The 27,846-nt window shown below is 37.9% G+C and overlaps 3 protein-coding genes across 4 annotated transcripts in view; 2 read left to right on the top strand and 1 right to left on the bottom strand.

Annotated features, from left to right (window-relative positions):
- Window positions 1-399: 399 nt before the first annotated feature.
- LOC116297778 (TBC1 domain family member 22B) lies at window positions 400-8,050 on the bottom strand. Of its 2 annotated transcripts, none has more exons than XM_089035633.1 (13): window positions 7,739-8,050; window positions 7,553-7,654; window positions 6,558-6,844; window positions 5,736-5,933; window positions 5,249-5,319; window positions 4,345-4,473; window positions 3,688-3,753; window positions 3,206-3,320; window positions 2,779-2,885; window positions 2,292-2,367; window positions 1,750-1,877; window positions 1,463-1,558; window positions 400-1,202 (listed from the first exon to the last, which is right to left on the bottom strand). In XM_089035633.1, the coding sequence occupies exons 1-13, from the start codon at window positions 7,882-7,884 to the stop codon at window positions 1,071-1,073; spliced, it is 1,653 nt and encodes a 550-aa protein (XP_088891759.1). In that variant the 5' UTR covers window positions 7,885-8,050; the 3' UTR covers window positions 400-1,070. The 2 variants fall into 2 exon arrangements, with proteins under 2 accessions (XP_088891759.1, XP_031561927.1); XM_031706067.2 differs by having other exon boundaries at window positions 5,736-5,930; window positions 7,739-8,049.
- A 2,553-nt stretch (window positions 8,051-10,603) lies between these two features.
- Window positions 10,604-12,800, top strand: LOC116297773 (C-C chemokine receptor type 5-like). The gene has a single exon (XM_031706061.2). The coding sequence runs from the start codon at window positions 11,163-11,165 to the stop codon at window positions 12,108-12,110; it is 948 nt and encodes a 315-aa protein (XP_031561921.1). The 5' UTR covers window positions 10,604-11,162; the 3' UTR covers window positions 12,111-12,800.
- Window positions 12,801-15,633: 2,833 nt separating this feature from the next.
- LOC116297108 (QRFP-like peptide receptor) overlaps window positions 15,634-27,846 on the top strand; it is a 36,589-nt gene continuing 24,376 nt past the window's right edge. The window contains exons 1-2 of the mRNA XM_089035496.1: window positions 15,634-15,776; window positions 21,990-22,081. The gene's annotated coding sequence lies outside the window, so the exon portion shown is untranslated. The remainder of the gene's footprint in view (window positions 15,777-21,989; window positions 22,082-27,846) is intronic.

Below are 27,846 nucleotides of genomic sequence, written 5' to 3'. Positions count from 1 at the left end.
TTAAAGAGTATTATTAAATGTTGCCCACTGGTGTTGTTTACTAAGGTAGGGAAAACTTAGTATTTATATAAATATTATTTTGAAAATAAAAACTAAAAATCAATATATTATTATATCAAAAAAAAAATCATTTAAAATTAAAAATCAAAATATAAATAAAAATTATACAAATAAATGTAGACTATAAATAGCAATATATATATATATATATATCAAGAAATAAAAATTTAAAAAAAATTAAAAAGTAAAAAATATACAAAAAAATGTAGATGGCTATAAATAGCAAAAAAATTGAAATAAATAAAGAATGTAACGAATAATAAGAATATAAATAAGCAATAACACATGAAAATCAGATAAAATAAAAAAATCAAGGACGTCAGAAGAATTGTTTATACATTTCTAAATAACATAGTTTTTATTCATTATTTTTAAAAGCATTACATATACATACATATACATACATATATATATATATACTGACATTTTTATCTATTCTTTGATTGTGACGTCACCACCAAAATGTATCAATTATTTCTTAATAATTTTGATTTTCCCTTCTATTTCAATTTGAGACTATACATTGTAGAAAGTTTTTTCTTGTACTATTTTTACTAGTAATTTTATATTCATGGCTCTGAAAGCCATGATCGTAAAAAGATGGATTTGAAATGCTTTGCAAACCTTGAAAACTGCTCCAGATTTTGTCATTAGATCCTCAGATCAATTTTCTCTGGCATCGGCAATATCTCTAAATTTGATTTTCACAGATAACCTGTCATTCGCCAGTTGTTCAATAACTAACTTCGTCACCACATATTTCTCATTTCATTTTGTGGCTGGGTTGCCTGTGATTATTTTAAAGTTGACCAGTTTTGTTGGTGGATTGCCTGTGGTAATTTTAAAAGTGACCAGTTTATTTGGTGGGTTGCCTGTGGTTATTTTAGAAGTGACAAGTTTTGTGGATGGGTTGCCTGTGGTAATTTTAAAGGTAACCCACTTCTGGATGGGTTGCCTGTGGTCACTTCAAGAGTTGAAAAGCTCTGTAGGTGGGATGCTTGTGGTTTTATTTACTTGCTCTGCAAGTGTTTTGGTGCATCAGCAAACATGTACTTCAGTCTGAAAGCTTCAGCTAATATGAGTCCAACATCTTGGTCTGACCAATTGGTCGTGGGCAGGTTTTGAAGTAGAACCATTAAAAACTAAAACAAAAACAAAAAATGTAATTTATATTAATTTTCAATATCATGCAATCTTGCTTCTGCCAATTACAATTAATCAGTCAGTACATTTTATATTTTTGGCAGGCGGCAGTGAAAACCAAACTCCAATGGGCAACACCAACCTGCTGAGTTCACGAAACAATAAAAAAATTGCTGTGAAAAACCTTTTACAAATGATTTTTCCCCCATCTCTTGCCTCCTATTTTTCTATGATACCTGGTTTGACAGAGACTAGTTACCTGGAAGTCTTTCTTGGTCATAATTTCTTTAGAAAAGTTGGTAAGGAATGCAGCACACACATACAAGTGAAATGTGGCAAAACCATCTTCTTCGGACTAAAAGATCAACCACCACAACAACATATGTATGTTAAATACTCAGTAATAATTTAAAAAGCAATCCATTTTGACAAAAAGAAAAAAAAACAAGGAAGAAAGAAAAAACTAGAAAGAAAGGAAGGAAGGAAGGAAGGAAAGAATGAATGAATGAGAGAAAGAATGAGAGAGAGAGAAATAGATGCACATACCAGATACGTGTCCCAAAGTCGGATAGTACACCGAAGTGGCATCTCTCTCATTAAAATATTATTCATCCAGCGGAAAGCAAACTGTAAATATTCAACATTGTTTTCTATCAAGTGTTTGTGGAGTGGTTCTGGTAAATAAAATAGAAAACAAAACCAAGTTTAATACTAGAAAGAAAACACATCTAATCAGAATGGTCTTTATCACTGCCTGAGTGAATGAAAACGTACATTCAGGGACCACAGAGCATAATTTTGATTGTGGGGGGGGGGGGGGGGGGGGGGGGAGGGGGGACTAAGAGCAGGAGCACCTAGAGGGGTTCGGGGGCAGGCTCCACCAAAAAAGTCTTAAAGTAACTCCCTTGGAAGTGCGATGTCTAGTGTTTTGAGGGCCATTTACAACATATTATTGCATTGGATAGAATATAGATATTTCAAAAAGCAAACAAGTGATAATTCAAAATATAGGGGGGGGGGGGGGGGGGGAATTATTCCTGGGGCTTTAGCCTCTGGCCCCCTCAGCTTGGTGTCCTCATTCATCTTACCATCTATTCTCTTGACAAGCTCTCTTAGAGCATTCACTTTCATTTGTATTCCTGGCTGTGCAAATGTGTAATTATCCTACAAAATGAAAAACAACCTTCATTTATATAAAAGGGCAATAAGACACACAAAATTTGTAGAGGGAGGGAGACCAGAGAACCATAAAAAAACCTCCAAAAGTGCATCACCAGAATGAATAGGTTTGCTGCTAGGTTTTTTGTGGAGGAAGGAAAAATGGAGATCACAGACAAACACCCTAGGTTACTCCCTTCTCTTATCGGCATGACATCATGCTTGTGATTTGACTCTCAGAGAGCTCTAAAGAATCTGTCATTTTGGTTTTAGGAGGGTTGATGAAGTAGGCTAGGACTGACTCAACAATATATGTAGAGCTTAGAAGGTGGGTCTAGAGCTCCTGTAGACTGCACCTACCCACCCCATCCCCTAAGAGCCTTTATGAGACCAGCACTGTTAAATGTCTTTACTTACCTGGATTCCATCCAGTAGTTTACTTAAACACCAAAAACTATCAGCTTCTATCGTGTCCAAAACAACAGGCCTTAGAGTTGGAATATCAAAATTTTCAAGATCTCCATCTGAAAGACATGAAATAAAGAAGGTAACACTTAGCTCTGGTCTGCCCCAGAAATCCCATCTCAGTGGGTGAGTTAGCCCTGTCCTGACTTTGATCAGCCCAGAGGTTGTTTCAGGGTTCGATCTGTGAGTTAGCCATGCCCTAATTTAGATCAGCCAAGAGGTTGTTTCAGGGTACTGATAAACTTTGAAGGTTTTGTGAGGATTTTTTTCTTTTAATAATAGCAATGGCATCACAGTGCTATAGAGTACATGTATGTTTTAACAGCTGTAGTTTGTTATGAGGAGAAAATATAGACAACTATAGAGAGAGAATACTGACCTACATATGCAGAAAGAAATACCACAAAGAATGGAGTGACAAGATCATTCATTCCCTGCACGTAACCACTAGCAGGATGACGGATGGCCCAGATATACAGAATCCTCTCAAATATCTACAACATTGTCAGGGGAAAAAGATTACATTTATGATACAATATCAATGTTCTCTATGAATAAATCTACAGTATGACAAAGCTAGATACACTAGACTTAAGACAAGGAGGTGTACAGGGCTAAATATAATAGCTACAGTAGTCAATGGAAAATGACTGGTAAAAATTGGCACTTGTTCAGCTGAACACCCCAAGGTCCTCACATGGATGTCAGATGGATCACATGTTAATTAGTCCAAAGTCTGATGTGCTCTGTTATCATGTCTGGCTTAGAGCTTTAGCTGCAATTGAGCTACCATTATTCTTAGCCTTGATAAATTACACATTAATTATAAAGATCTTATAGTAGATAAGTCCTCAATCTTACCTCTTGCACTAATGGTTGTTGGAAAAGTGGTATAAGAGGATTCATTCTTGGAATATCAATATGAATCTACAAGAAAATCGACAACAGCAATAATAATTAACTTTGTTTATAAAGGATTACACTTGACAGTAATTCAACTGATAAACTTGTGGTCCTCTTTTAACGTCTCTAGTTAATTAGGGACAGGACCGCCATTAACGTGATCATCCGAGCCACGTGAAGGTCTAACCATTTGCAGATGTAATTACAAAGGTAGCACCTTCTCTTCAGTTATTTTAAGACCCTGAGTGTTGGTCCGGCCGAGGCTTGAACAACGACCTCCCGCACAACGGACCGACGCTCTTACCAATTGAGCTAGCCAGGTGGCGGTAAAGTAAGTTAATATAAGCCTTGGTAAAACAAGACAGCAAATATTAATCCCACCTTTCCAAAGATATCATGGGAACATGCCTGCTTGAGTTGATGGTAAAGATACACTCTGACCCTAGCCTTCCTCCATCTATCCATCCATCCCCTTTCTCCTTCTCCTTCCATCCCTCCTTGCTTCCTTCCCCCTTTCTTCCTTCTTCATCACTCTCATTTCAATGGTATGTGGACCAAATTGAAAATAGCACCATCACAAGAGAAAGTAGCTACAGATATATGTATTTTTCTTACCTGTCTAAAAGTATCTTGGTAAGTGTCTTCATATCTCGTAGGGTAATACCGTTTCACAAAATTATGGTATTCTTCTCTTTTACGATCTAATGTTGCTTGTCGTCTGTCAATATTTGCTGGTAAATAACCCTAGAAATATAGAAACAGCTCACTCACACATTGCTCTACTTTCACCCATGATATTTTACTCAATACAAGGTTCTAACTAACATATCAGGGCTTAACAGGCCAGAACTGGGAATTGTCCAGTCAAATCTTTGCCTTGCTGGTCATTTTGACCAGTAACGTTTAGCCAGAAATAAGGCATTACCAAGCTAAAACCCAGAGCTTAGAAAAACGGCAGGTCATCGGACAATGTCAGGCCAGAACTGGAAGTTGTCCAGTCAAATCTTTGCCTTGCCAGCCATTTTGACCAGTAACATTTACTGTAGCCACAAATAAGGTATGACTAAGCTAAAACTAATTTGGCCTGTGATCATGACCAGTGACTGAACAGCCGTTATTTTAAGCCCTGTATATTAGATTCCTTTTCAACAGCATGCATGGAATCTTTGTCATGATGAAGAAGGTTTCGATAGACGCCAATCAAGGCTTTTCCATGACACTTCATAAGAACCTGCTCTAGAAAATTTTGAATTTTCCAACAATGTCATGAAAACACTTTGATTGATGTCCACCAAAGTTCTATTTTGTCAGGATAGTAAAATGTACAATTTTGCAGGTGTTACTAGGAAGCACTGTAAAAAAAGTTCTCTAATGCAAGAATTCCTGGAATAGTATCAAATTTGAGGAGTGAATGGTGAGTGAAGAGATACAATATTAGGTTTTCACTTCTTATGTTGAAAAATAATAACATAATCATGTACAGTATCTTGTATATCGTCAATAATATCTGGAGACTTACTGATAAAAGTTGCCATGTCGTTGGTCGTACTGCCGTAGGGATCCCTGACCAACTAAGTTTTCTTACAGCTTCTGCATGTGTGATAAGATAAATTGAATCGATAATTAACTTATGATGGCATGCCAGTTAAAAAAAAAACATTAAAAGACAGAATAAAAGGATGGATGGATGAATGAATGAGATTGGAAGCATGGATATATAGAATGGCATAAAATGGATGGATGGACAGATATAAGGCACAGAGGAGGGAAGGTTGTGGATGGATTGATAAATAAAATGCAATAGCCTATGGGAAAAAAGGATGAATAAATGGAACGTAATAGGAAGGGATGGATGGATAGGCAGATATATGGATAGGCAGTGCATTGGATGAAGGGATATGGATGGATGGATAGATGGAATGGCATTTGATTGGATGGATATGTAGGACATAAGAATAAGTGAGATCTCTAGGTCTGAATTCAAAAGTTCAACTTCCAATACTAACCTAAATCAGTGTTTGGTCCTGCTAAAAGCTTGCCAAACTTTTCTAGTTTATAAATCTCCTGATCCATGACTTCTAGTTTCACAGCTTGTATAGGCGAAGGGGGCCGAGGGGCTTGAACTGGAGGAGGAGGTGAGGGCGTTGTTGGTGGTGATGTCTGTTTGCCTGTTTTGGAACTTGACTGGTTTTTATGCCGAGCTACTTGTCCATTTTATCAGAAGAAATCAGGAAAAAAGTGTATTTCAGTACTGGGCTATCACAGGTATCCCAGTAAAAAGGATACTCTTTGCTTCTAAATGAACCTTTATCACACGGCGGCCATGTTTATTCTCATGAGAATAAAAACCTTTGCTTAACCTGCATTAATTTATTTTCAAGCTCTTGTATGTGAGGCTATGCGTGGTAGAATCTATTGTTCCAACCAACATGGCTGCCGCTTGAAAAAGGCCTATACCAACTACAGTACTTACCTGGAAAATACCATTTTGGTAAAATATGTTCTACTATAAAGTTTGTAATGAAAGGGTAGTGGTTTCCAAAAGTTCAGTTACTAGACCGTATACTTTGGGGTGGTCTAGTGGTAATTACATCTTGACCATCAACGCTGGGGTCTGGATTACCACAAGGGTTTTCTCTGGATTTTCTGGGTTTTCCAGTTTCCTCCTTCCATAGAAATCAAAATGTGAGTCGAGTGTTGTATGTTGTAAATATAAAATGTAGTGGTAGTGCATATGGAGGGAAACTCACGGAAGAGCCCCGTTCAGGAATTGAAGATTGTAAAATATATAAATATATATGTTTTACACTAATAGAAGTTAGACTCACTTAGTATACTTAGTGGCGAAGGTCTTGATATTTTACTTCCTTCCTTCTTTAATTCATGTTCTGGTGAAGTGGTTTTCAAGTCTTCTGGATTAGCAGTAAATCCTGCCCTAATTTCACCACCACTGATTGTCCTCGTACGCGTTTGTCCTTGTGCTTCTTTTTGTTCGTGATGAGCACCAGTTTTTAAGATATCGTCTTCACAGTCTGCCCAAGCATCATCCATTTTACTGTCAAATTCTTGAAAGGACATGGATTTGGGTTTCCCCTTAACTCCAGTTCCTTGGTTGCTAAGAAAATATTTTTTTGTATGAAGTTTAAGAAAATATCCACACTAACTCCTTGTAATAATAATAAAAATGGGAGGTTCTTATGAAGCGCATTTATACAATGTCTATGTACATGTAGATGTAGATGGGGTAAATAGAAGAAGGCTGCAATTTGAGGTGTGTAGTGCATTCAGAGCACACCTCACAGAAGAGCCCTTTACATGGAGTGTGATGGCTGTAAAAATGTAAGTAGACCTATGCTACTCTACTCTTTCCCCAACTGTAATCCCTCTTGCCCCCCTGCCCAATACACTGCAGTATCTAAGGGAGGGGAGGGGAACAGAAGGGGGTCTTCAGCCTTTTTAGACAAAATACATGAATGAAGATAACAAAAGAGCAATACCAAAATTTCTTTCAAGGAATAATTTACTCTTGTTTAGTAATGCAAATTTTGTCCTATGCACAATGCTAGCTCCAAAATAATTGTAAAAAATATCCTTATTATTTAAATTACAGGGTTAATAATCTATTAACAGTTCGTAAAAAATCCATTGATTTAGAAGTCTGAAGCGATAATTGATCAAGATATTGATGAATCATATAAACAAGGAAGGAAATTAAGAAAATTGTAAACATTCTATGAAGAATCTTGTACACCGATTCGATATATTGTATCGTATATGTATTTATTTGATTGAATGGCGTCTAACAAAGTTACGATCAACGAACCTGGTGCTGGATTTACTTGTAACAAGGCCACTTGGTCCTGAAGTGTTAGGGACGGCACTTGAATCTTGTACATGATGGCTCTCGCTTATAACTGGCTTAATACTACACCAAAACGACAACAAAAACCATCAAAAATACAATTAATAAACCCCAATGCTATAAAAAAAAAACAATAAAGATTCCTACCTTCCAGGTAATTTGCTAGTATTTCGTTTCCAGAAAGATTTTTTCGAGCTTCCTTCGAACTGTACTGAGAGAGGATCTTGAGATCGCTCAACACAGTTGAACTTAGTGCCCAAAGCAATGACTCGATTTTTCGCCGCATCGCTCATGATATTGCTTAGTTTTGCCGGTACATGGGCAGCTAAGATACTAGGCTTTCTGTCTTAGCGAATCAAGAGGCTAATCATAAAGATTAAAGGCCAGGAATTCGTGGATTTTTTGTGGTTCTTTTAGCCATTTTTTTGAGATCAAAGTTTTTGGAGATAAGTCACGGCGCATGCGTGACATCCTTCACCTCGATGTGGTGTGTTTTGGTTGAATCGACCGCTGGCTGTGATTCTGTGAAAACTGGGAATGAATGAGAATAGAAAAAGAGATGAAGAATAGGAATATACGAAGATTGAGAGAAGAGGAAAAATTCTTGAATGAGAGATAGACGGAAGAAAGGAGCTGGAAAAGATCCGAAGGACAGTTGCGTGGACGGAAGGGATGGACGAAATGGCTCAGATTAGACGGACAGACGGACAGACGGACAGACGGACAGACGGACAGACGGACAGACGGACAGACGGACAGACGGACAGACGGACAGACGGACAGACGGACAGACGGACAGATGGACAGATAGACCGCCATATGACCAAACCGTGAGGTTAGCAAAAAGCAAACAACTTCGGGTAAACTGGAGAAAATCATGACCGGGTGTTCTGATCAGCCAGCTAAAGTGGCGCATTTTCTTGTGCATAGAATATGGTATAGAAACTCTGAAAGGTCTTTAAATAAGAAATGAGATTAAGAAGTAAATTATTGTAAAGCTGTTTCTTTCTGTCATCTTATCTAATTCTTTCCAACTAGTTTGTTAAATGAATCAATAGCGCTAGCCTATACTATTTCAATATGGCCGCGTCTCGGGCAATAGCCCTCTTCTTCTAAAACACAAAAACGGTACATCATGGTTTGGCTTGGGTACAACAAGCATCTTTGGTTCATGGTGCTGGTTGTACCCAAGCTAGAGCACAATGTTTCCTGTCACTTGTCAGGCACTTCTTTTTGTAGGCATAACAACTTTGTTTGAGAGAAGACAGGTTTTATGTAGCGATTTAAATCCCATCAAATCGTAAATGACAAAAGTCATAAGCTTTATGATCTACTACCGCCACGCAACGAATACCACTACCGCACGCGCTGCCAAAAATATTTGAAATTACCAGTCTGTATGACTAACAGGTTTAAGAATACTTTGATAATGAAACATAGTCTTAATCAGTTTCTTTTTCTTTCCCTATCTCCTTTACCTTTATTGATGTTTCTATATGTTAAATATTTGTTTTTAATTGTAAAGTATATCGCAATTCAGCCAGCACGGAGGCTGCAATGATATAACTAATAAAGCTATCTATCTATCTATCTACCACTTTCCGAACTCGGAAAACTGTAGCTCGTTATTCGGACTACGATACGAATTCGGCACTTAAAATAAGAACATCCCACTTTTCACTGTGATTTAATCAGAAGTTTGTCTTGATAGAAAATCTACTAGAAACTCACAGCCTGAAAGCTCTATTTGTTTTGTTTGGATGAAATATCGGAAACTCCATATTTTTTTTAATCTAACGCTTCCATGTGAACTTTACGAAGCTTCCGTCAGTCTATTTATTGTAATCTTAAGACGAAATGAAAATCCTATCAGCCGCAAATACATGTATACACACAGTATAGTATGAACCGACAGATCTATCGGAAGCCTGTCAGCGCCAATGTAGGGAACATTTTTATCTAATTACGTACAACAGAGAATGTAATCAGGTTTGATTTTGGTCTTATTGACCTGGCAGTGAAAGAGTGTCTTTACAGCAAGAGGAGTTAAGCCAGGTTCTAGCACTCGTTTACCTTGCAAACGATTTTTACCACACAAAACCTGCTTTGCGGATATTTGGTGTTAATATACGGACATTCACTTCATACAGGCACCTTGTCATTGCAATGTAAATCTCTTAAAAAAGGGCGCCAATTTTGAGGTCATGTTCGTTAAACCACGGGGTTTCAATGAATGGCACTGCCCATAAAAAGCAAACAGTTAATCATGCACCTGACTTAAAAATTTGCGCCATTCTCAAACACAATTCATAAAACACACTAAACTGTCAAAGCAAATTCTATAAAGTTTCATTTCTTCGTGTGATGATACCGAAAAGCTAGGATTGGCGGTGGAGCACAGCATGTAAACAAAACACAAAAACACGGAAGTGATCGACAAATGAATTTAAAATGTAAATAAACCATGGTTCCTCAGCTAAAATGATGAAAATTGACGGAGCATTACAAGGTTTTGATCAAGTTAAGTTCATTTATAAATTAAGTAGATGTTCTCGGTCTAAATTTTTATTATTCTATTTTCATTAATTCTTCGCCATCGCACAGTCTAATTGCCCAATCTCGCAAGCAATTGTCGTACGTCAATTTTACACAAGCTCGTACAGTAAATGGCGAAACGTTGAATCATTTAGACTTTTATTTTTGTGAAGAAAACTGAAAACCTCGAATGGAAAACCGAAAAATAAGGAAAATTTCAAAACAGGCTGAAAAGAATCACCACGTTAAATAGCGATCCATGGATCTATATCACTGTGTATATTTGTCATATCCCATGACACCAATGAATTTGAGAAGTTGAATTTAAAAATGCCAATCTCCAACCAATTAATTATTTTCTTTCCCCCGGAAGGTTGAAATTTGTTTTTGGCTATTATCAAAGAAGAAAAATAGCCAAGTTTATTTAGGTATATGACATTGTTTGCGGAAGAGCGACGGTGTTACATCAGTTTGTTGCGTCAAGTGGGAACTAAAGGGCAAAGCCTTACCTTCCTACCTAATTTCGCAACTTGCACAGACAAGACTTAACCTTCAAAAAAAGAAGTTGGCCAAAAACGTCTAGGATACGAGATACCGTTTTACAACGAACACTTGAAAAGGCACCTTGCAAACGAAAACAATGCCGATTTGACTATGAGCATCGGGCGTTTTTAGTTTCTTCTGACGTGGATACTGCTGATTTCGTTATTTGCATGAACATGGGATTGTATTGTGTGTCAAAAGCCGGTTTCCTGCTAGATGTATCAGAGATCTAGAGTAGGAAGCTTTTAAAACGTCAAGACTACAGCGATAATTCTAAAAGGTTAGGTTATTTTACTGTTCAGCTAGCTATTATAGATATATATTATTCAGTGGATTCTGTCTTCTAAACCTGATTGAGAACCCGCTCAAAAGTCAAAAACAACTTAAAAGATCTGAGAGGAAGGAAACTAGTTTGAAATACAAACGCAAAGTAGACTTTTCCTTCACAGAAACAGTTTTATTATTAAATCTCACTGGATAAATTTTAAGGATTATGACAAATAATTCGTCCAACGTCAATTCCCAAGACATCGATGGGCAGATCAATGGTTGGAATCGAAGGTTGCTGATCTCTTCTATTTCGATATGGGCTATATTTTTCTTGATTTCATTCATTGGAAATACTTGGGTGTCTATCTTGTGCTGTAAAAGACTCCACTTCCTTGGAATCAAATCTTACTACTTTTTCAGTTTAGCATTGGCAGACTTGATTTTTACTTTGTCGACGTTGTTCTATGTCTTAAACATTGTTCTTCCGGTTAGTATCTTTAACAACTTCACGTGTAAGCTGTTTTATTATGCCATCAATACAAGCCATGGAGCATCAGTCTTTAATCTTTTGCTGCTAACTTACAATCGCTATGTGGCAGTGATGTCGCCGCTGAGGGCATTCACAAGCCAAACGAAAAGCAAAGTTCGTAAAACGCTTTTGATGACCTGGTTTTTAGCTCTATTTCCCTATTCACCATTGTTTTTCTTGTACAATGTAAATAAAGAGAAAGGAGAGTCTCGACGACAGCACTGCTCACAAACAAGCAGTCCATTTATCACTTCGTTGTATTACGCTTTAGTAACGTTCTTTATGTATTTAATGCCTTTGATGGCCATCATCGTGGCGTACAGTAAGATTTGTATTCGGCTTAGCTGTACGACAAATCGAATTGGTACACTCGGTACATACAGACGCCGTAAGAAAGCAATAAAACTACTGGTCATCATTGTCACACTGTTCTTCATACTTTGGACGCCATTCAACGTTATGCTTATCGTCATCTTCGTCTTCAAAATCAATTTTAACAGACTTAATATGGCATGGGCTTTTTCTACTTTACTTGTTCTAGTTAATGCAAGTATAAACCCATGGTTGTATTTAATAATGAGTAGACGCACAAATGGATCTGTAAAATCTACACCGCGGATCATAAAACTGGAAAAACTATAATTTCGGCAACAAATATTAATCGAATATAACGATTTTATTTTAAAAAATGGTCTTATTGACTTGCAGAAAGCTTGGCCACACTGAAAATACAAAAAAACATTTATGCAGAATATTTTTTTCCTTTAAAAATGCATGAGTAACATACGGCAAGGGAATTAATTATCATGAAAAAAACCTATTGTAAACTAGCTGAATATTTATGCGTGAAGACACTCGAAATGTATCAAAGAACTTCACAGCTGAACCACGCGAAGAAGACAGCTTTACTAACATCTTAACTGAGTCACACAAGTCTGTTGTGTGTTAAAAGAATAGATATAGGTTTGCGAAGCATTCTATTTATACCAATAGTCCTAAAAAAGCAAGCAATGTCACAACTGAAAAAATAAGAATCTTTAAAGTTTAAACACAGCAGCCACTAACAAAACAAAGGAATTTAAAGAGAATTTAGATTGTTGAAAATTTGCTATTTACTAAAATACACGCTACATCATAGGAAAGGCTGTTTTTGGCAAACAGCACACTTGTGTATATAATATATATATATGTATTTATTCCAAGTTTGATGAAATGGCCAGGTTTTCCAGGTTTTGTAAATAAAAGATGGTAAAACCGGTTCAAGGTGTTTGGCATAGCCACGTGCAGAACTCGTTGTCTAGATACCTTCCTTAAGCCAATTGCATCCATTTATTTTTCTCGATAAATCAAATTTAAGGTAAAAAAAACATGATTCTCTTTGTAAATAAATGTCTTTGTGTTTTGTTCCGTTTGTTCACTGCTTAAATTCAAAATGACGGCTGGCAGTGCTGATGAAATTGGTGATAAATCTGGAGAGTAAATATTTAATCAAAGAAACTTTCCAAATCACGAAACGGCTCTCGACCCGAGTTTGTCATTCTTACTGCGCATGCTCGTATAGATGTCACTTCGTCGAGCATGCGCAGTAAGATTGACAAGAGTCTGGGGTCGAGATTGATCATGAAACTGCTTAATTACACTTTTAATTGTATGTTGCTCTTTTTTTCGACTTTATTTTTCCACTTCTAATGAAAACCTCTTGCGCATGTTCTACAAACTTAGCGGGAAAATTTGAATTAGTTCCAATCTCGTACCCAGAGCCTGCGTTTCGTCTGGCCTGCGGCGAAGAACAAGGGCCCTGGTATAATCCATTTTTTGAGATCAGGATTTCTTGGACTTCCGGTATAAGAGTGCATACGTTAAAAGCATTGCCAAACAAAAAAAAAAAAAGGTCCCCATTTCTAATTCCTATTTTGATCGAAAGTAAACACAGAACTCTGTTTGAAAGCATGATTTTCATTCATTATATTTCACTTCCGGAAAACTGCACATGCGCCAAAAATGGATTATGCCAGAGCCCTCGTTCTTCTCCGCAGGCCAGAAGAAACGCAGGCTCTGGGTACGAGATTGAATTAGTTCATAACATCTACGAATGATTAGACTTTCAAGTGGCTCAGATGACCACATAAAATTGTATGGCTGCCCAACCTCTCCACATTACCTCACTCTGCATTAGAGGGAGGACGTAAAGAACCACTGAGGACGTGAAGAAACCCTGGCAGTAACCACCCTCACTGTCTGGCCTTTGCTAAAATTAATGGACTGATTTTTGCAGGATGGGCTGGAGATTTAATGGAGTGCTGGAATCGAAATTGGTGCAATGTACTTCGAATAGGACCCCGTGCCCTATTGTGCAGCATGAGCCTTCGGGTGAGACTCATGGGCGGGGTGCTGACCATGAAGAACGCGTACTCTATAAACAAAATTGTGAAATAAGGAAAATGTCGAAAATCTATGATTTGTAATTCCAAATTTTCTGTTATTTTAGCATTACCTATAGATCAAAATTTCGAGGCAAGGCGCTGGGCGCAAACTAACTCTTACATATTTCTCGCCTTTTTATTTGTCTAGACGTTCATAACGGGAAACGTAGAATAAAGCCAAAAAAGTCTATATATAAATTGAACGATCTTAATTTGTGACGAACTTGCGGGAGCTCTTTGAACTAAATGGCAACCAAAGTTCACCGTGATTTGCCCCTGAACTGAGCTCTTCCTGTAATAGAAAATTTGATGAAGAGAAAATCCAGCCATTAAGACGTTAATAAAATGATGCCATCAGTTCTTTTATTTCACTACCGGAAATATTAACACTTTTCATAAGGAATAACTGTTAAATTGAACGTTTTTTTCATATCAGCGGTTCGTTTGTGATCGCGAATGCGCTACTTACCAAGGAAAGTAAAAAAACTTTTGCTAATGGCTCTTGGCAGGTATTGCGTGACATTTAAAATATTGACTTTTCTCTCGCCTGGTACTTTTCTACTTCCCTACGGGGGGAGGGGTGGGAAGCCGATATACACAGGCTACGGCCAGTCTGATTGTTTAACTATTCGTCACTTTTCTAGCCAATTCCCTAAACAGTTCACTTGTCATAAAAAAACAGGTGCCCCTCTTTAAAACGTCACAAATTCATAATAAACTTGGCATGCAGTTATGCCCGGTTAGGGAGGGGGTGGGGGCCTCCGGGATAAAGTAGCAGGTATCCTTGTCGGACATGAATATCATAAAGAATTCATAAAAAGTCTTTTAAAAAGGGCGTGGTTACCGTCTAAAATGGAGAGAGAGCAGGTCTTGCAAAAAAGGTCTATTTTCATTGGCTTATTTATTTTCCAATTTCTTTCTTGAAAATCATTGACCCAGCAAATCTAGCCGTGGGGCAGCTGTCTTTCTCGTCTTCCATCAATTACTTCAACAAAATATAATTCTTCTAAATCCGAGCAATTAAATCATGACCCTGGCCAATTCAAAAGTATTAAAACTAAGCGCAGTTCAATTTATCTTCCACGTACCATGCGTTATACCAAGAGAAAAATGGCACTAATAAACGTTAATAGCGCATTAACACTGGCAACGGATATCCTAAAAAAGAAAGCTGCTTTAATGAATGGTATTATCCTGCTGTATTTTCAATTTTCGACCAAGAAAGAAGAGTTAAACACGATTTTTAGTGATTATTTTGATTGATACCAAACCTAAGATGTGAACTATGTTGCTAGCAACTAGTAAAGAAGGTCGGGAAGGAGGGGAGCGGGGGATCCTAATTCCATTTCCTAGTCCCCATTTTGACCAAATCCCATAGTCCCAGATTTTTCTTGCTCAGTCAATCTCCATTTCCGTATTTTTTTTTTTTTTTTTTTTTTTTATGGCTTTTTTCTTTTCTTTTCTTTTCTTTTCTTTTCTTTTCTTTTTTTTTTCTTTTTTTCTTTTTTTTTATTGTGATTCCATTCCCAATGAATAAAATCTCATTTTCCCAGCCCCAAAAGGCGAATCCCAGCTCCCATTTTCCCCCTTCAGAACCCTCTGTTAAGTTTTTTTTCGATTTGACAGAAATACATGTCACTTGTCACGAAAATTCTAATCAGGGATTAATTTTTAAAGAAACTTGGCAAGAGACTAAACACAGGAAGCCAGATTTGGTTAATTCGCGGGTTTTGTATCTTAAAAGTGCGCGGTTTTGAAAGAGAATTCTAGATTGGAAGTACCTTCTAATTATGTCAAGAAGATATACTTGGTAAATTTGCAGCTGTGCACTTTTACCTTCACAACTACTCTTTCGACAAGAACGATCGAACTCTTCAAGAAAACTGTAAGTGTTTTAAGTTTACTGAATTCTAGCCAAAAAATAACTATCATTTAAAAAACAGTGCTGCAAAACTTAGCAAATAATTAAACACAATTCTCGCGCCAAATAATCAAGTTTTTATTTTTCAAAAACAACACGATTCAAAGTAAAATGGAATTCAGACCCAAATCACTCTATTTATGTATTTTAGACTTGGTTTAGTCTAGTTATGGTTTAGTTTTCTTCTATTCTTATAAAATATCAGTCATGTTCATTTATCGCCATAGCTGTTATCTAAAATCTATTCGCCTCTTTTTTTTCTCTTATCAATTAAATAATTGCCATTTAGTGATCCGCTGCCGTCATTTTGGCGTCGTAACAGTTTGTTTCAGTTCCCTCCGTCCGTCGCGAGCAGCCTGAAAATAAATTTCTCTTTCATAGCTTGTATCTTTACTCTTCGCCTGAAGCAGTGGTTGTTTTGGCTGTCCTCCGTGTATCGACTCAGCAGGAATGAGAGCAAAACGGAGAGCGTAGAAAGACCCTGCTTGCAGGAAAATGCTCTTTAGATATTTCTAACCAACCTAGCGAGTGATAACTCAAAACATATATACAAAAGCAAATGGTATTCTTTTTATCTGATCTTCCAAACTTTTTGTACTTAATTATTAATTCAAAAAAAAAAGAGAAAAACAACAGTAACAGTCTACATACTGAGAGCCTGTGGGGGAGGGGCGTGGGGGATGGCACGACAGAGCTCTTCATTCTCCATCGACTATCGACCCGACGACTTTGGACACCCTACAGCCGGATTCAGACACACATAGATTCCTCCGAAGCAAATCCCTGAACTTTCTAAAACGCGACCTTTTTTGCCGTATTCCTTGACTAGTAATCTTCGTTCCTAACACAGTAATTTAACGCCGAACCCCCCCCCCCCCCCCCCCCCCGAATGCCCGTAAAAAAATGAACGGTCCCAAAAAATGAAACAGCAATGGAAACCGCCTGCAAATTGAGCCAGTCATTAGTCTGAATTTCGACTAAATTGCGGTTTTGGAGGTTCTGAAAATCGTTGACCTGAAGCTAAGCTTTGCAGAATAGGATTGCGCCCCTTTTTCGACGGATTAAATGTCCAGAAACGTTAGTGGTCTAGCTAGTTTTTAATCCTTAATGAGAACTTCCTGCAAACCTTCAAATTTTATCGTCATCCTAGCATAAACAACGTTTTGACTGATCTATAAAGTCCGGGCACGGCTATATCAAAGATCGAATCGGAAAATTAGAATGTTGTATAAATATTTTTTACGGAGGGAAAAAAACCATCTCCAAATCAGTCCCAGATAACAACTATTTTTCAGACTTGTTTTCTTTTTGTTTCATACGTACATTTTAACATAAGACTTCCGATGCTTAGAACCCCCGAAGCACTTCGCAAGTCCTTTCGATTTCAACTATCATAAATCACAGACGCGTTTTTGGAAAGCGCGCGAAAATACTGTCGGAATCGGCGGGAAAACTGGCTGGATTTCTTAGTTTCACACAAGAATGGTTTGTACCAAACTTATTCTCTCTCAGATATCCATACCGCGAGTTGGATTCCTGCTTTGAATTTATAACTTACGAGGCTGTTTTCATTTTGGTTAAGCTCCAGAAAATAATCAAGTCAAAAAAGTTAATCAGATAGATTCTCAGATCCCAAGGTTTACTAGAATAAGATTCGGTAAGTAAACTTGACAATGTACTACATTTATTAGATATTGAAATCTCTTGAGAAAAAATGGCTTTCTATCTACTCGCACCCGTAAGAAACTTAACTCAACCCCAAGATCCATTTACTGTCATTTTGTAGTTATTTCGATGCTATATTAAAAAGCTTTTCATTATCTCGAAAAGATTTAAGAAAGAAAGTTCCGGATGAATTCAGCCCGTACTATTTTTTGAAGGACTGCAAGATAAATATTTTGCTTTGTAATTTGCTTTGTCTGAGTATATATTGAAACTAGGCGAAGTAATTCCATAACGCTCCAGCTTAGGCGGCGTAAATATGATTTCAGCAAATAGGCTCTTTTGTTTAAAAGTAAGGTTGACCACGTTTCATTCCTAGAGTATCATTTCTTTGATTAAACGGTTGTGCACGAGAAGACTAACAAATATGGAGTGATAAATGTACATGTCAATATAATAATCTTTTTCTCAAGACGGAATGACAAGTATAATATAGCCCGGCGAGTGCATGGTCTGAAATGTGAAAACCTTACCCCCAAGCAGAAGTTCATAACTAGACTAGTTTTGGACTTCTGGCCCAAGCATACACAGGTCTTAATTTCGCTTAACTAAATAACACATTTTCATTAAAAGTAATGCGTTAGAAAACTTTGAAATAAATATGGCCATATATATCTGTGCCTGGAGTCACATATCCAAAGTATGACGTGGTCTAAAAAAAAAAAGGTAAAGGTAAAGCTCCTATATTTAACGTCGGTAGTTCCTTCAGTTGAAATTCAACTGCTATCATTGGAAGCCGACAGTGTGCACTTTACCCCCTCTCGTCATCAGTGCTCTGTTTTAAGAGTATTTAAAGCTGAAGCTACACGGGTTAGAGAGAAGTCGAAAAAGACGTGGAGATCTTAATGATCGAACCGTGGACCTCAAGCTCTGAAGGTCGCGCACTAACCAACTGAGCTACGCCTGCTCTCTGAAATTGAAAGACAATACTGAACTCAAGCTAAGAATAAAATCGCTAAAAATATATCAGCTTCAGGTCAGTCTTATTTTGAGTTGGAAGTGGGAAAATTCAGATGATGGAACAAAACAAGGACTACAAGATTCCGCTACAGTATGCATGAGTTTGGAACACTGCTGGCAAAATATAAAAGCAGTAGCAGTAGCAGCAGCAGCAGCAGCAGCAGCAGCAGCAGCAGCAGCAGCTGCAGCAGCAGCAGCAGCAGCTGCAGCAGCAGCAGCAGCAGCAGTAGCAGCAGCAGCAGCAGCAGTAGCAGCAGCAGTAGCAGCAGCAGCAGCAGTAGCAGCAGTAGCAGTAGCTTTTTAATAGCACACTGAAGGTAGCATGTGTAACGTTATTGTATGACGCATCAATATTAACAATATCAGTCGTAGGTGTTTCCAAAAATATCCATTTGTCAACACATTAATAATTATTATTTCATATTGTTGATAACTTTTGTTACCAGGATGTTCGAAATTTCAGAATTAATGTCTTCGACACATAACTAGACCTCTAATAATCATTACGAAATAGTTCTCATTCATAGGTTAAAAAGCATCAAGACTGTATCAGATTGAAAGCTAGACAAGTAATCTCGTTTTTAATGCCAAGAACTTCTCAGCATCCATAGCTAGTTATCACCCAGTTTGTGGAAACACCGCTTTCAAATCGTGTCAATCATTAATATACGTACGCTACCACGCACCCTAGCCTCGAGGCGCTCTTAAAAAACATCGTCATTTATTCCGTTAACCCGTGAAAAAAAAAAAAAAAAAAAAAAAAAAAAAAATTTAAACAAGCCGGTTTGTTTTCGACACTTTTTGACAACTAATTATAAGATTAAACTCGTATTACAGACATTTATTAGCAACCTTAGGGTGTAACTTTAGACTCTCAGACTAAAGTTGCAGAAAACATGATACAATTAGCCCTAGGCCTGCCCCGAGTGACTTTGAGAGCCAATCATCATTAGATATCATCTAAGGACGGGTAACATTATCTATAGAACGACAAAGGCCCTAGACATTCAACAGTGTTTAGAAGAAGCGGCGGTATATTTGGTCACGTTATTTGGATTTACGTATTACTTTAATTCATCCTTCAGATAGTTTTAAGAAAGCTAAGCATTTGGAGGATACTTTTTATGCCGTTAAATGTACGTGGCTGTGCTGGGCGCTTAGTTACAACAATGACAAAACACAACAAGATATAAAATGATTTTCTAATAAGCTGGGTAAGTTGTATTTTTTTAGATATCATGTCCAAAATAGAATGATTACGAGTCTCTGTTTTCTTTTCATTTCTAGTCTCTGTTTTTAAGCTCCTGTATAATTACCGTTACTAAAACATCATGGAATGTTACCCAAGTCTATGTGTTTTTCCTGATTATATAGCTTTTTCATCCGTGAAAAAAAGCATATGCACAATTCGAGCTCACCTTCACTAGAATCCACTGAACTGTTTTCTATTCTATGCTATTCATTCAATGATGAGTTTTCAATTTCAAATTTTAGCGTCTTAGTCTTTGAGCAGTGATGAGGTTGAGAGGGTGATGATGATGATGGTAATAATGAAGATGATGGTGATGGTGGTGGTGGTGGTGATGGTGATGGTGGTGGTGATGGTGGTGGTGGTGGTGGTGGTGATGGTGGTGGTGATGATGATGATGATGATAATGACGCGCACCCCCATATTTGCTATCAGATAAAACTTTTATTTACTGTTTAATGTAATCAGAAAACAATGTCCTAAGACTAGAATGAATAAGCAAGATATAAATGAAAGTTCATTTAGAAAAAATAAATACATTTAAAAAAATGCATTCATTTCATTCAAATGTTTGCAAGTATTAATTTTTACTAAATGTTAGTTTTAAAAAAGTGGATTAGGGAAAGAAAGGTGAAAAAAACTTGTATCTATGCGCGATCTCAAAACGAGTTTCCCGCTTTCAAACCACACCCCGGGACGATTTTGAGCATAGCATGTTTTACTTATATATTTGCACTGCTATATTGAGTCAGATTAGATAATTTTATCTATCGAGAATAAACACTTCTAGACTTTTACACCTGCAATAAGTGTAAATGTAACACTCAGAACTACATGTATTCAAGAGGCCTAGTGGAAGCCAAACATAAGTGACGCAAAAGATCACTTTACTATAAGAATATTTAGCTAATTAATTAATAATTGATGTAAAAAAATAGTCAAGTCGCATTTAGGTGGTTCAAAATAAATACAATATACAAATATTTTATTTTCACACGGTAGGCTTTAAAGGCAGGAGCTACACACTCCTTACTACATTCGAATATTCAATTGCTGGTTTTCAATCATTCCCAAGAGAATACAATAACAAAACACACGGGGGCCATGTTGGATGACAGAGACTAATGACTTTTGCTAAATCCATCCAAAATGGCGGACGTGAAAGCCATCAATAAGGGTAAATCTGAGCTAAATAAATGCTGAAATATCGGAAAACCGGAAAAACCGGATAAGAACCTATGGCATGTTAGAGTGGCCATGTTAGAGGGCAGAACGTTAACAAAATCCCTTTGCTCTCTGGGATTAAATTCTTTGTCATGTAAAACACATTGTATCGATCCAAAATGGCTACCGTCACGAAACCGTGCAAGTACTCTATTAACTCATTTTTTTAGAGGTGCTTCGAGATCCTTGACAATGTAACCCAAAGGCATTAACATGTTATATCGCAACACAAAAACAATAAAGATTTTATCGTTTGATAGAATTGAGAAACTCTACTTGACTAGTTTATCTACGAAAAAAAGTAAGAAATCTTCCCATTAGGGAAGGTTTTCCCGAAGCAGGTTCCATAATACTTTTTGCGTTTTCCGTGACAACTCGGTTCGAATAGACGTGTCGTTAAGTAACTAGCCTATGATAGATAAAGCAAAAGATTCAATTGTGTAATGGAAGGACTTACTAGAAAGTTCTGCTTAAACCGTTTTTTTTAGCTGGAAACCCATGATAATTATATATACACGCTTAACTTCACGAGCATACTTTTCTCGGTCGTTTCTCATATATTGTAAACGTCGTTGTCTAATTATTTATGCGCACGTACAATGAAATTGGTTCTAAGTATTGGAAGTACTAAGTGTATATTGGCTGAGGGTTGGGCTAAAAGCTCTTGACGACGATAAGTGCGATAAAATTATAAGAAAATTGGTTTGAAAAAAAAAAGTGTCTAGTCGTTCTAGCGCTTTCGCAATAATTGGGGACACTTTTCGCTCACACGCACTACCATCTCATTCAATATTCTATGCACACAACGCTCAACTGACAACTTGTTTACGATATCAAATTTGTATCAGACTAGACCTCGCCAATCCAAGTGTCATCAACGAGGCAATTCGTTTTCAAACGGGTCTCCAGATCCTGAAATCATCTTTCTCAGTAGACCCTCGACACTTTTTGAGTTTTCACTTGTCAAATTTCGTTAAAAGTCGAAATATTTCAAATACATTTTCTAATCTGGAATTTTGCAGTCAGATTCAAAGAAGAAATGAAGACTTAGCTAGGCAGACTGGAAATCCATTTTTACATATTTATATAAAGCATCGAAAACCACTGTTCGAAGGTAAGAACCAAAGAAATAATTACTTTATAATAAGATCTTCTATTTAGATTAACTGGAGTTTTCTGAAGTAAATATGTTCAAGCATCATATTTTATGTTGGGATAAATTCTTGCATTGCGAATTATTATCTTCTATGTATAATTCCTCTACATATATATTCCAGGTATTTTTGTCATATATTATTCTCTTTTTCCCTCATGGTGTATTTTCTACCACTAATAATTACTGCAAATTTTTGTATTTTTGTTTTAAAACATTTTCAATTATTATTAGTTCTCTTTTTTAATTATGTTGTATTTACTAAGGCTAAAAAAATTATTTCTAATTTCACCTCGTATCTACTCTATTTCCAACTTTTTATGATATTCTTATCATTCATTCCATAGTATTCTCAAAATATTTTTACATACATTTTGTGCATCTCAAATTTAAAAATTACTTCCAGTTTCATCGTCATTAAGTATAGTTATTTTTTCAAATCATCGTAGTTTACTAATTCTAGGGAAGGCGTCTCGGCTAAAACCAACCGTCTGCAGGACTGGGTACGGAAAGCATGAGTGCTGTAGCGGAGAGAGCGTTCGCCTCTCACCAATTCTACTTAATTGGGGTCGATTCTTGGCCTTCGTCCTCATGTGATCTATTGACTCATAACTAATTGTTTAAATAGTGTGTAGTACTAATATAGGCAACGATCGGCCAGCCCCCTTTTAGTGGCGCTCACACTAATTTGCATATCATCATACTAAGAACTTTCATGATTTTATTTCGCCATCGCATTACTTGTCGTTGCCGTTCGCAGAGGCAACAGACTTCTTCTAGTGTGAGAAAAAGTTCTTATTTTTTAAGAAAAATAAAACTTACTTTAATGTTGGTATTTTGAAATTTTTTTTGTGAGTAAAATTATATTCTACGTTCAAAAATTAGTTTTTGGTACAAATGGAGGGATGGGGCCAGAATGCCAGATTTTTCTAAAGCACCTTACTGAGAAATTAACCAAGAAGACAGGGGACACATATGCAAGTACTATAACATGGATTAGAACTCGATTATCTTTTGAAATAATTAAGTCAGTACACATGTGTGTCAGGGGGACAAGAACCCCTTTTTTTATGGACAATGAATTCTCGAATGACTTTAATCTTAACGCCAATGTAGCGGAAATTTAGAAATATTTAGATTTTAATAATAAATGTATAGTTTTAATATAGTATTATATCAGTGTGAAGAGCTGGACTCGTGTTTTGAGCTATTAATTTGTTTTACAAATATGTTTTCTTAGATAAATAAGTAAATATGATATATATTTGTTATTTTATATTTATAATCTCTCCTTTTTTTGTTTTATAATTATAGCAAGTAGTATAGGGGATGGGGGTTCCAGCGCAACGACCACCGGAGGATTACCCGTCTAAAGTACCCCCCTCGATTCGTACCGCGATTACCCGCATCCCGTGTTTATGTAAAATATGTTAGTCTATATATGGAGTGCGAAGATTGTAAAGAGTTTGCTTATGATTTCTGTGTAAAGTGCTTGAAACCCAAGTTTGTTACCCCACCACCAAATAAGTATATTTGTTGTGACAAGAAAATGCAAATAGAAGACGACACGTCAGCACAGTGTTACGAATGTGGTAAGAATATTCGTAATGCCGTACCAAATGCTACCAGAGAGCAGTATTATGCCAATGGAGGTCGTAAGAAAACGCCATATAAGAGAATAAAATACTTCAGGGACTGGATGAGTCATATCCAAGGTTATCGACCGATATATTTAGACAACGAAGTAAAGAAGAAAATCATAGACCATTTAGAAGAGCCAACCCCACAAAGTCTACGGAAAACGTTGAAAAAATTAAAGCTAGGGAAATATTACAAAGCTATTCCTTATCTTTTGTCTGAAGTTACCGGTAAGTCTATTCCCGAGATTTCTGATATGAGCAGGGCCGAGTGGATGTTTTGTCGGTTGGATAAGGATATTCCTTATTACCCTGACGTAATCTACGAAATATTTCACGAAATCGACCCCAACCACCCCCTCTTGGGATGGATTCCCAGGCGATGACATCACATAGCAACACCAACATTCCTCTTCCTCATAACAACCAGCGTTTTCCGAGCACACGATCAAAACCCGAGCACACGACCAAAACCCGAACCAAATATAAAAAGCCGAAGTAAGTTGGAAATGTAAACAACCTCGGCGAGAAACTAATCTGCATATGAACCAGACAGCCGGCGTTCGATATGTAAATAGAATCCCGTCACGCTCTTTTCAAAGCAAATCTTTACTGAGCAAGCTTTCTTTGAAGCTCTTCTTTTGCCTCCTGGTAGATCTTTTTGCGAGATTCCTCGGAAAGATCTTTTACGACTGTTTTTTTATTCCTTATGTCCGACTTTAGTTTCTCGTACTTTTCCTCTTCAGCTAACTGATAAGCGAGAATTCTACGTCGTGTCTATCTTTCTGTCACGCAAAGCCTTTGAGACAAGGTCAGTGATCGTATTTACTTTAGCCCTTGACAGAGCTATTGTCGTGTCATGCTTGGATATTTTGCTTGACAACTGTTTCATAATACCCGTAGCAACAGCCGAAATAATACCACAGGCTGCCCCAACGCCGGCCAAAGGAACGCCAACGACTATTCCAGGTCCAGTAAGCGAAGTAGCAACGCCGGTGCCTGTTAACGCCACGGACATGGATCCTGAGGTTATCGCAATCTTATGTAGCGTACTCCGGGCTCTGACGTACTTTTTTCGGACTTTTTCGTAGTGTTTTGCTTGTCCTTCCAAGTAAGCCAGGATTAAGTTCGCTTTATTCAGACGAAAGTTTTCGGCGTTTAGTTCGTTAGGTGTAGTATAGGGAACATCTGGATACAACTTAGGTGCTGATGGTATAACATCCATTATATATACTAATGTACGACGCTTTTGGGAATGATATTGAGGAGCAGCCACATCACGACAACCGGGATTACTGGAACTGGAGGGCCTTTAGGAAGATGTTTCCACATGCAGACCCTAGTAAGTTCGAAAGGAGACCCGATGGAATTTACTATAACGGCTCCAGGATGTACAGCAATGCAGACTTGGAACATTCAAAGCTGGAGCAAGTAGGTGATCAGGTGCAGCAATTGACGATCGTACACCCCGTTCATAAAGAAAGGCCACCAAACCCCGAGCATAAAGCACCCTATTTTCCTAGAAACTTATTGTTAACCACGGAAGATTACCCATTTTACGATGCTGAAGGTGGTGTAAACAACTTCGAAAAGCTGGTAACGCACCTGAAGATTTCAGTGGGTAAACAATCATTTAACGTAATACTAAGAAATATCTATAAGAATACGATGTTGAAGCATACATCAGGTAAAGAGGCCAGGGAATGGTTAGCAGGACCCAACATGCGGTATTGGCCACAGCAGTTAGACTTTGCTATTTGGGCTGCCACTAAAGGTTGTGGTGTTGCCGCGGACATGTTTCACATTTCATTTATGCGGTTTCACGTTGCCTTTACGGTAAGGAGGTTGTTGAAGGAGCTTAACGTACCCCTACCGGGAGATAAGGCATTTAATCCAATGAATAACCGATATGACGCCGCAGCCCTGGAAAGGTTAATTAATGAGTTCAAACCACAGCAAAAAGATTTTCGGTATAAGGAGGGTAAGACGCATGGGCTGGGTATAGTTTATGTTTGGGGTGCCAATGGTGAGAAGCCGGCTGACTACGGGCATCAGGAATACCCAAGTAATGAGTTAGAGTTCGGTGATATGGGCGGCGATAAGGGTAATAATTCATTAATTACTAGAATTCAAACAAACTACCCCGGCACTTGGGATCCGTTCGTGTTAATGAAAGGAAAAGGTTTAAGGAACCTAGCCAGGATTAACCGTAGCATTGAAGCATTAGTGTACTGCATCCTGGGAGCGCAGGTAAATACCCGCAACCCCATTGTTGGATCCCAAGGCGCTTCACAGGAAACGCAACAAGAATTCCTAACTTTATTTGAGTCTGCAATAATAGAAAATGACATATCTAAATCGGTGCAGAGATATCAATTAGCGGTGCAGCAGTCTAAAGTGCGACTGGATTACGCTTTGTCGCCTGGTTGTTGGTTAATGCCAAGTAATTTAGTTATTAACACCAATTCCGTTGTGGGTTATAACAACAAGCTGCAGCGAGCTACTAAGGATATGAAGTTTGGGGTGAATGACGTGAACTCTGACATGACCAAGGGCATTACTCACTTCGTAGAGAAACCAAAAAAGGAGCACACAGAAAAACCATTAAAAAAGGCGTACGTGCCGCCAAAGAAACCAGTAAAGAAGGTTACCGAGGAATATGACCATAACTTATTAAAAGCCGGCCTAGCAGTCGCGGGTGTTGGTCTGAGCTATTATATATGGCGATGAATAACCCCTACGTAGCTGGAGTAGATTGTGTCTATACGACTTACACAGGCGAGAAAAAATACACCCAGGCGTCTTGGGTTGATGTCACGGGCATGTCTGTAGACTTGAACTACTCAGGAAAGAAGTTAATCCTTTGTAGTATTTGCATTGGTACAGACAGCCACGTCAACGTAGGCTTCAGGTTCCTGGATGACAATGGCATACTGCAGCCTATGCGCGCGAAGACGAACAACAGGGAGCCTGTGCATTTCTCCACGGAACCAAACGCTAACAGCTTTGAAAATTTATCGGTTTGGACTTTTCATATGATCGCCGATTGTCACGGAAAGGTAAAGCTACAAATACGTGTAGATGACACCGGGACGGCTACCGTGAATAGTATATATATGACCAAAGGGATCAACCTTATAATCACAAGACCATTAGCACTCTTGCGGTGCTTAGCCTGTGAGAATTTGTGATTCTTAAATTATATGAATCCACACTTAAAAGAAACACGTCATGCTTACTGTTTAGATCAAAAGGAGTATAAAGAAGGAGGCGGGTGGTCTGATATCGGAATGTGGGTTGAAGTTGGGGGTTTAGGATTAATAATGTGTACCATTAGCATTAGCACGAAATTAGGTGCAAACGCGGGGTTTAGACTCGTTGACGAGAATAACCACCCATTGCTGCCTTACAGGATAAAGAATAATAATAGGAACCCAGCTCATTTCTCGTTGGAGCCTCCTGCAGTGAGTGGAGAAGACTTAACACCGGTTACTTTTCATATGATAGTCAATTGTCAATATGTCAAGCTGCAAATTCTCCCCAACGATGGTAACATAATGATAAACCATGCTGGTAACACCAACGCGGTCTGGAATCATAAGCCCATTAGCACCATGAGTGTGCTGCCGCTAGTTCCGCATTATCAGGACGGCGCGAATACTATCTTTACTTATCCCCAGTCGAGGATGCCTCGGGCGCCTGACGACGACAAGCCCCCAGTAATACACAAGGATAAGATTAACCCTTCATCTTCTTCAGGAGTACCACTCCAATAGCGACAACCAAGATCCAAATGTTATTCCCCACGAACTTTAACAATTCTCCGCCGGTCCTAAGTGCCAAGGAAACAACCGAACCCAGCAGCCCAGGAAGACCGGCTGCCATCTGTTTTCCCAAGTCCGTCAGCCCATTGCCTAATTTCTTTACGCCCGCGCCCGTAGCCTTAAGCGCGTTAAGGATTACCCCTACTACGGTGCTAATAGCGACCGCAAATGCAAGGGGAATACCATACTTCAAAAGGGCTCTTTTTACCTTTTCCTTGGTGGTAAGCCCCAACTCCCTTTCCAGGTTTTCCTTTTGCGCCTGTAA

Source organism: Actinia tenebrosa, unplaced genomic scaffold, assembly GCF_029948245.1.
Source record: "Actinia tenebrosa isolate PJP-AT-01 unplaced genomic scaffold, QUT_ActTen_1.0 PGA_scaffold3__52_contigs__length_22856419, whole genome shotgun sequence".
Classification (NCBI taxonomy): Eukaryota; Metazoa; Cnidaria; class Anthozoa; order Actiniaria; family Actiniidae; genus Actinia; species Actinia tenebrosa.
Note: the sequence above shows the minus strand (reverse complement) of the source record. Positions and strands in the feature narration are given on the sequence as shown.